At 30.1% G+C, this 10253-nt stretch overlaps 1 protein-coding gene across 1 annotated transcript; it reads right to left on the bottom strand.

Annotated features, from left to right (window-relative positions):
* Positions 1 to 1834: 1834 nt before the first annotated feature.
* On the bottom strand, positions 1835 to 3632 carry LOC125831206 (cationic peroxidase 1-like). The gene is made up of 4 exons (XM_049510394.1): positions 3349 to 3632; positions 2741 to 2932; positions 2322 to 2487; positions 1835 to 2220 (listed from the first exon to the last, which is right to left on the bottom strand). The coding sequence occupies exons 1-4, from the start codon at positions 3556 to 3558 to the stop codon at positions 1835 to 1837; spliced, it is 954 nt and encodes a 317-aa protein (XP_049366351.1). The 5' UTR covers positions 3559 to 3632.
* Between the last annotated feature and the right edge of the window lie 6621 nt (positions 3633 to 10253).

Below are 10253 nucleotides of genomic sequence, written 5' to 3'. Positions count from 1 at the left end.
AACTGTCCGGACTGTCCTTTCCTTAGCTGCTTAAAGCCACTGGTCTATACATCAGTTGGATGTTTATAATGCCTTTTTACAAGGTGATCTTCATGATGAAGTATACATGCATCTTCCAGAGGGTTTTGCCAGTCAAGGGGAGTCTGGACTTGTATGCAGACTTGTCAAATCCCTCTATGGGCTTAAACAAGCAAGCAGGCAGTGGAACTTGAAGCTAAGTGAAGCATTGTTGGAGTCTGGTTTCATCCAGTTTAGACCATTCATTGTTCATTAAAAGGAAAGGGACATGGTGGTGATTTTAGTATATGTTGATGATATGTTAGTAACAGGAAGCAGCTTGGCTCTTATAGAGCATACAAAAGCTGCTCTACACAAGGCATTCAAGATTAAGGATCTTGGTGAATTAATTTTTTTTCTTGGGATGGAATTTAGCAGATCAGCAAAAGGTATTTTGATGAATCAGAGAAAGTATGCTTTGGAGATTATTTCAGATTTGGGGTTAGGAGGTGCTAAGCCAGCTTGGACCCCTCTTGAAGCAAATATGAAACTGACAACTCAAGAATTAGATTGTGTCACAGGAGAGCAGAATGATGAACCTTTTGAAGATAGAGAATCGTATCAAAGGTTGGTGGGAAGATGTTGTATTTGACCATGACAAGGCCAGATATTGCTTACTCAGTTCAAACACTCAGCCAATTCTTACAAAATCCAAAGAAATCACACTGGGCAACAGCTTTGAGAGTGATGAGATACGTTAAAAGAGAACCGGGACTTGGAATTTTGTTAAGTAGCAAAAGCTCAAACAATCTAAGTGTGTATTGTGATGCAGACTGGGCAGCATGTCCAAATACAAGAAGATCAGTATCAGGATTCATAATTAAACATAGTGAGACATTGTTGTCATGGAAATCTAAGAAGCAAAATGTGGTCTCCAGAAGTTCAGCAGAGGTTGAGTACAAGATTATGGCTAATGCAGTTTCAGAACTAGTATGGATAATTGCTCTATTAAAGGAACTTGGAAGAGAGGTGGAACAACCAGCTGTGGTATACAGTGATAGCAAGGCAGCTTTGGAAATAACAGCTAACCCAGTGTTCCATGAGAGAACACAGCATATTGAGATTGATTGCCATTTTATAAGACAGAAAATTCAAGCAGGAATTATGAGGACAGAACATGTGGGCTCTAAGGAACAACTTGCAGATATTCTAACTAAGGGACTGCCTAGATTGCAACATGAATGTTTAGTAGGCAAGCTTTGTGTGTTGAATGTGTTTACACCCACCAGCTTGAGGGGAGTAATGAAATAGGAATTACTTGATAATATACTGAAAATTAGTTAGGAGTAGTTAAGGGATTTAGGCAAGTTGTTAAGTCGGTTAGGAATAAACAGTGTATATATATATATCACTGTTCCATTGTACAAAATCAGTTAAGCATTTTCTTAATTGTGTTGAAATAATATTTCTTCCTTTCTTCTTTCTAAATATCTCTGTAGAGTTCATCAATGGTGTATTAGAGTGAACAATTGCCTGTAAATCAACATACATAGTACATCAAAGTCTACGCGATAAAACAAAAACGAAAACATATAAGACACACCCCCTAAATAAAATAAAGTTGTATCAAGTCAACAAATTCAAAACATTAAACCGTTGATCATCTTATTTCAACAGTTGGAAAGTTACACATCGGAGGGGGGAACTTTACCACCTTTACCTCCAAATTAACAACACAGAACTTCAAAGTTCGCGATTAAACGAAAAGGAAATACATATATAAGAAACACTTGAAATCTCGAGATTAAATTTTAGAATCTCGTTTTTATAAGAAACCTTAATTGGTCTTCCTGCAATTTTTACGGATTTGGCCGTTGGTGCCAGTAAGTGGGCTAAGATTACCCATTTTCACCATGGCTTTTGCAAAATCAGCAAAGAATGTGGCTGAATTTGAACTATAAGTGTTAACTATAGAGTCTGTTGAGCCTCCACTAAAAAGTTGTTGGTCAGAATGAAGAAGACCCTTTTGAATTCGTAAATTCTTATAGTAAATATTGTCAAATGTATTTGGGCTTGTGGTGTCTAATGGAGAGATATTATTGTCACTTCCACTTTGTGGACATTTCGATTTAACCGATGTTGCGAATGAAGCATTTATATCAGTTTCGTTGTAGAGATGATCGCGAAAAGTAGTGCACCTTGCTTGACCTATTGTGTGAGAACCTGCAAAATTCAAAGATATTTTGATTTAGTGTATTTTCTATGAGTCTCGTAAACTAATAAAACAAAATATTTTGATGTATTTTTTTATGTAAAAAATAAACCTGATAGAGCGACCATTTCTCTGGAATTGAAACCTTTGTTAGAAAAGGAAGAAATAAGACCGCTGAGATTCAAAGTTGGTGCAGGAATATCACTATTTGCAGTACTCAAACTTGCAGTTGTTGAGTCTCTTCTTCCAAGTAATACAGTCCAACTAGGTCCACCAAGCTGATAAATCATAAACAATATAATATAATTAGTTTAAACAACTACTTTACACTCTATAAGCACAACATCCAATTATTTAATTTGTATATTCAAACTATGACTAACTTCCAGCTTCTATAAAGGTCAACATGTTTTCTTTTTCCTTTTCCTAACTAACTATTAGTTAAATATAAACTAAATAGGATGTTTGTTACTAGTTGGTATTTTATTGTAAGGCATGTTACATGTGCCTATATTTAAATTGTTAGCTTACTTTAACGACAGAGTCTCTGGTTGCAACAGCTAAAATATCAGCACAAGATACAACACCAGCACATGATGATTCGACTTGAGTTTTGATAGTATCAATCACATCGAATCCCCTTAAAGATCCACTATTTGGATTAGCCGTCTTCTCTCCCGTGAAACTTGATGTATCATCTAATAACACAGATGCATCACAACCCTGCATGTTCGAATACGTAAAATAAGTTGTCATGTGGAAAATTTATTTGCACGACACTTATAGAGGTAGAGACAGAATTTGAAGCTTATAAATTTGAAGTAGTTCTTTTAAATTATTAGGTTTTAAAATAATAATTTGTACATAAAGTTATAACCAAAGTTAGTGAGTTTGATTGGTCGAATTCGTTGTCTATACTCTAGCTCCACCCTTGGACGCACGAGAGTGTTACTCATGATTACAGGGGCAACGCCAGAATGATAGTTATAAATTCGATAGATTCAGTAGTTTGAGTTCAAATCACATGTTTGTATTGAAAAATTATACCATATGTTTAAATAATTTATCAAGACCTCTCATAAAATTAAGAAATTTTGATTTTGCCTCTGTGCATGTGAAGACTAAGTAAGACAACTTACATTGACAAAGCAATCGTGAAAATGAAGACGAAGCAGAGAGGCCCCCATGCGAGACTCCTTAGCGATAGCAGAATTGACAGCTGTTTTGATTATGGAAAGAATATTTGGACATGATGAATTGTAGAAATTGGAAGTCAATTGAGCTGAGCTCATTCCAATTAGAACAAAAGGGACTATAACTAGTACTAGTAAAAAAGATATGTTAGCCATGACAAAGACGTTATTAGCAATAAAAATGAAGAATTAGGAAGAAAAGATATTGTCTAAGTTTATTGCTTAGCACTGCTTAATGTGGAATATTGTACTTAATTCTTCACATATTTATAGTAATAGGAAGCAGAAGAGTGTCCCAAGTTGTCAAAGTTTACCTTAATTATTTTAGTATTTCTTAATTCCATTTTCTTTTAAGAGTTTTAAAAATAATTAAAAATCAGACACAGCATATTTTTCTAAGACTGGTGCAAATAAGGCCAATTGCAGCCAGTGATACCAAGTCCATGTGTCTTGGACGGAGCTATAATATTAGTTAGGTGTAGGGATGGCAACGGGACGGAGCAGACGGGGCTTGAGGCGAATTTTAGGCTATGCGAGGCGGAAAGGGCGGGTTTTAAGCTACGTAGATGCAGGATGGATTGAAATATTTCTTTCAAAATTAATGCGGGGCGGACGGATTGCGGGTATTTTTTTTGTTGTACAAATTTAAATTCTTCGAGAGACGAGAAAATTCAATTTTGATTTTGAAAATTTATAGAACCACTTTTATAGATATTCTACTATTTACGAATATATCAATTCATAGAAATATAAAATATCCCCTCCAGTAGGCTAATGGAATTCATTTGCTATAAGTGGATTAAAAAAAGTAAGTAGTTTTAATAAAAAAATAATTAATTAATCAACAAAGAGCATATAACTTTAAAAAATTTAATAAATACAATAAGATTCACTTTACAATTTTAATGTATACCTTAATAATGTTTCCTTTTCCGAATGAAAACTTCGGAGTGGGATGGATTTATGCAGGTAGGGCGGATTGAAATTATAAAAAAATGTTATGTGAGGCTGGGTGGGGAGGGGCGAGTTAAAATTTTATGGATTAATTAAGTGAAACCCGTCTCATACCCACCTCACACCATTTCATTGTCATCCTTAGTTGGATATGATTTCAGAAGAATTTAGTTAAAAAATAAATAGATTTTTATTTATATTAAGATATTTATTATATTTAATTATAAAATTTAATAAATATTAAAACAAGCTACGAGTTTGGTGGAAAATTCACTCTTTAAATTTCAAATTTTGACAACTTCTTATAGGTTATTGATTTTTAATAGCTTGTGATAAAAGTGCATATTACATATTAGTTTCTTGTCATTTGTTTTCAACCCACTATTAACATATTATTTTTCATTGATATGTCTCACTAAAAAATGATAAGTGATTATTCTTATAAATATTTTGAATGAATAAGTGAAAAAATAAAAGATAATTGTGTTTTCATATGAAAAAATAGTAAGCTTTCCACGGTTTTAATGAAAATTTGTTTTTCACCAAGTGCTTTTCTGATGAGCTGGTTTAATGAAAATGAGCGGAAAAATCATACTCCCTCTATTCATATTAAGTGCCTTTTTTCATTGTTCAAAGTTCAAGAATCAAAATACATATTTGGAATTTTTTCATATTTGCCCTTTAATAAAGTATTTCATTTTTAGAAGATAAATTGAGATTCAGCCAAAATGCATTAGTAAAAAATATGATTTAAATTATGTTCTTGTTTTTCTTAATAAATATGTATTAACTTAAAATCTTACTATAAAAAATATAATATAAATATTATTAGTGAAATATTATTACAAAAGAATGATTATCATACCGATCCAACCAACAAATTATGCTCTTTAGAGAACCTTCTCAAATATTGAGAATATACTTTTTTGGGTATGATGTGTAGACTTAGTGGGTTGTGGATCTTAACCCAAGCCACCGAAAGGTCGTATGAAACCATTAAAATTGGAGAATCTTTAATTTATTTAATTGGTCAATTGGGACTACATATATAGGACCTAATTAATTAAGGAAAAATCACACCATATATAATTATCCCATTTACTTATCAAGTAGATTTAAAAAAATTAATCCTCTTTTACTTGATCACTTCAACAATTTGGGAGAAGAATAATTATCATCCTTTTCGATTTTATCTTTATTACTAACCAACCATTCAAATTTAGATTTTTAAAGTATCATTTACAAAAATAATTTAGTAAAACAAACACTTAATATATGTACTGTTTCTTAAGAGGAATGACATATTTACTTTCTTCGATCATTTTTAGTTGTTATGTTGCGCTTTTTGAAAGTTAATTTGACTAATTTTTAAAGTTAAAATAAATTATATTAATTTGATATTTTAAACAAAAAAAATTAGATAATCAAAAACTATACGAAAAGTACTTTAAATTTCAATTTTTAGATATCAAATGATGAAAAAATACATCATAAAATGTTAATCACAATTCGTATCGTTTGACTCTAAAAAAAAGAAATTATGAAAACATGGACAGAGGGAGTAATAGAGAAAAGAGAAGATTTTGTATGACTTTTACATGTCAATTAAGTCTTAAGCCTAAATTAAATCGCGTAATTAATTTGTCATTTGGTGAATCAAAATTTTCAAACTTCTGATCAATTGTGTTAATGCTAAAATTCCTTTTTTTCTTGCGTTTTAGATTGCAAATGGATATATTTTCTTCATTCACTTTTACTTGTCACGTTTCACTTCTCTAGAGTGTTAAATTACATGAACTTTGACTATATTTTAAGATGTATTTTTTTATCGTATCAGTATGAGAAAAATTTGCAACTTATGGATTTTTTTCTTATAAGTTTTGAATATCTAAATTTATAATTTAAAATATTAAATTAATTTAATTTAACCTAACTCTAAAAATTAATCAAATTGATTCTAAAAAGCAAAATGCCACAAATAAAAATGAAAGAAATATGGTATAATATTAATATTGGTCAACTCAGTTTCTCAAAAAGCAAGTGCCCTTATTCACGACTATAAGGTTATTGTTTAATTATAATATTATAACTTGTAAATATTCAATGAGTTTTACATTTAGGCAGTTGACACTTACTATATGGCCCTCATCCTCATGCATGCAGCACAAAGTCTAATAGCCTTGACACACGAAGTAGATTTAAGATCTAAATTTTATAAATTGGTTTGGTTTATAAGGATTTTAACATGAATTAATTATATTTTTGAAGTTACGAGTTCATATCTAATAATTGTTGCAATTGAAGTGAACTTTTAATACTTCACATCGAAAGTATTGGGTTCTAATAAACTCGGTACCGATTCATTAGATAGGTCCGCCCTTGATATACAACTCCGAATAATTATGAAATATACAGTAATTATAATTTTAAGGTTATTCCTCATAAACGTATAGATCATATATATTTCTCAGACTTTTGGTGTTTTTTTTTCTAGAATTTTTTTTTTGAATTGAGAGTAGCTAAAATTATTACAAGAAAATAAGGAATTAGCGACATACAAAATTCCATGGTTAAACAACAAAAATCTCATGTTGATTCTACTTAGCTATAGATTAGTGGTAAATTATATGAAAATCCAATTAGCTAGAAACTATTCTGTAAAGGATTAACTAGAGGTTACTAATAAATTATGTGGCTTATTATATGTTTTCTAGTATTGAGAGAACCTTTTTTTCATTTATTCCAAAATCCAGAGGAAAAAAAAACATTCTTATAGCAGCATGATGATCATAAATTAAGATTGTTGAAATAGTAAAAAACATGTTAGAGGGCGTGTTTGGTATAAAGAAAAACATTTTCAGACATCTTTTTTTAAAAAAAAAAATCAGTATCCAACACTTAACTTCAAATGTAATACCTTAGCGCGCAAAATACATGTATGAAAAAAGTCATTTTCCTTCTTTTTTTTAAAAAAAAAGAATAAGTTTTGGGGTGTTTTGGAAGTCATAACTCATAGGAACATGACTTTCTCTTTTAAAAAATATTTTTTTATTTCCACCATTTATATGAAATATTAATCTCATCATTATAATATAAATAATGAGATAAAGTAATCTCATGATTAACTAATAATTCAAATAATCAACATGTGATAAAATTAATTCTAACTCTTATCCCAAAATTATTATCTTTATCGTCCTATCTACCAAACGATCACCGAAAGTATAACTAGAAGGTGCCAATAATGCATGTAGGAAAAATTAAGATGGAGTCGTTGTGGAAATTAAACAGCATTAATATCTTCAAAGATTACCTTTTATGCTTTGGTTGATCAAAGTCAATTTAATTTAACAATAAAATATTTATGATTCAAACTTTGGTCGAAACAAGTTGCACTATTATATAATTTCATAAGAGATTATGAAAAGGCCATGCACTAATTAGTGTAAGATATTTGACTTAAACTTTAAAAAAAAAAAAAAACAATAGGTAACACACATCCTAAAAAGTAATTAATTAGCCTCTATTTTTGACATTAAAAGTATCCATAGTTGATTAAATATTACATATTAATCAATCAAGAAATTAATGCCTCAACTTTCAAAATTAAAGTTGGACATTTGCCATTGTATTCATCTTCTGTCAATTATAAGATTTGCTTTCAATCAAAATATAACCAATGGTTGTTTTTAAAATTTCCAGCTTTGTCATATTATATATAAATTCTTCATTAATTTCACAAAAAGAAAATGACAAATTGCATAAAACAATTCACATAGTCTTTTGTGATATTATCAAATTATTATAGGTTAGGTGGACCAGCAACTTGATGTATATAATTACATATACATGTTAGAAAAAAATACTGGTATCTAAAGGGGTATTCATACTCTATGACTCTTGCATATTTCTCCTAATAAAATAAATAGTGAGTGGGATCTAACTAAACTTTAAAAAAATTATTTTATCATTAGTAACATGTTTTTATAGCCATATACAAATCTCATGATAGTTTAATTCAAAAAGTTTCAAAAAAGATAACCTTTTTTTTTTGTTTCTTAATGTTTAGGATTTACATCCATGTGGCTTGCATTTATACTAGAACAATCAATATGGGTTAGGTCCATTGGGTCTGACCTAACTCGTGATTTGATAGGGCTGAACTATGATTTTTGAAGCCCCTTTAAAATAAATTTTTAGCCCGGCCTGAATAAGTCTGTCAATTTGTGGGGTTTGAGAAATATGGATAGGGCCGGCCCGTGGGTCAAATAAAAATTAATTAAAAAATAAAAATAAAATAGAGTTTTAAAAATAACAAGAGTCTAAACTTAAAATCTGTTTAAAGTTCGAAATATTACAATTTAAATACAAATTATGTTTATAAAATATGTACTACATAAAATAAAAGCTCCCTAAAATTTCTAAGGAATCACTACATAAGTCGTAGCCTATGGAATATTGTCATAATTTTTGTGTTTTATTATGATCATTGGAAAACAATTAGGTTAATATTTCTATTTAGCTATTTATGCTTTTATTTGAAATCAAACTTAATAAATATTATAAAGATAATTTTATTTGCGGATTTGATTAACACTAACACCATATAATATTGTCTTGTCGATATTTATTATAATATTTTTAAATTATAATTTAATTTTAAAAATTATAAAAAAAATATACTTTTAAGAAAAGAGAGTTGACCCGATAATGCCCGTAGCCCACATATTTGTGGGCTGGGCCGACCATTTTCTGGCACACACAAAAATGGGCTAGTGCAGCCTGGCCTATCAAATTTCTAAGCATGTATGGGTTAGACCAGATGGAATGGACCAACCCATATTGACAACTCTAATCTATACGAAAATACACAATTACATGTTATTCTTTATATGACGAAAATCCCCAATCACATGTTATTCTTTATATTTTTAAAACTTTTATTAAGACATCCAATTTTGATTTTTTTTAAAAAAATCGTACATAGTAAACCCACATAGGGATTACATTAGTATATTTATCAACATTCTAGCTGTAATTTACTTAATCAGTCTTTTTTTTTCAAATAAAATTAGATATTTCAGACTTGATGTATTTCTTTTGTTAGACGAATGTATCCATAAACAGACTACCCGCCCATGATAGGGGATTACTAGTTTATTTTATTTTTTTGATTGACATCCTAGCAACAAAGGTAAAATAGTTGCACTTGTTGATTTGGGGTACACAACTTGACTTTTTAGCATGCTCACCAGAGTTTAATTTTCATTCTAACATTTGTTCAAATTTCATTTTTTTTGTTATTTTTATAGTTACATCTTAGTTGATTTCTTATATTTTTAGAGAGTTTCGGGTCAAATTTAATACCTAGTAATTGACGTGTTTATGATTTGAATATAAAAATTTGCATGCTTATATTAAACGCCCCATAGTAACTTTCAACTCGGTGGTTACGTCTCTAGTTATTATTAATGATGATCATGATTAGATAATGATCAAGCATGAAAATTACTTTACTAGTTATAGAGAGTTATATTTTGTGTCTAGAATTACTTTAATATCAAACTACTGATGTATTCGTCTGTATAAAATTATACAACCATTGTTTCATTCAATCTATCAATACACTCACAAGTTTCTCGACATTAAAATTATGTAATTATACATGGTATCAGAGCTTCTCTAAAGTTATTTCCATTTAACAAAGAGAGAAGCTCCAACTTCTCACTAAATTCTGATAAAAAATCCCCTACAATGACTAGTTTTTCTAAGAGCCCTAATGGGTCTCCCCCAAATCTTGCTCCATGAGCCTCTCCATCGACATCTTTGGACCCCCTCTTCCTCAACTCCCAAATCCCCCAGATCCAAAGTTTGTTGGGAACAAATCAAATGCTGAA

This window comes from Solanum verrucosum, unplaced genomic scaffold (assembly GCF_900185275.1).
Source record: "Solanum verrucosum unplaced genomic scaffold, falcon-dt-bn FXZP01000049.1, whole genome shotgun sequence".
NCBI classification, from domain to species: Eukaryota; Viridiplantae; Streptophyta; class Magnoliopsida; order Solanales; family Solanaceae; genus Solanum; species Solanum verrucosum.
The sequence above is the reverse complement of the archived record's forward strand: the minus strand, read 5'-3'. Positions and strand labels throughout refer to the sequence as shown.

Bases quoted from the DNA above. Each gene is read 5' to 3' on its own strand.
- LOC125831206 (XM_049510394.1), bottom strand. From the start codon at position 3,558: ATGGCTAACATATCTTTTTTACTAGTACTAGTTATAGTCCCTTTTGTT. The intron at 2,933-3,348 runs GTAAGTTGTCTT...TCGAACATGCAG, and splicing joins TTCACGATTGCTTTGTCAAT to GGTTGTGATGCATCTGTGTT. The intron at 2,221-2,321 runs GTTTATTTTTTA...TGAATTTTGCAG, and splicing joins AGAAATGGTCGCTCTATCAG to GTTCTCACACAATAGGTCAA.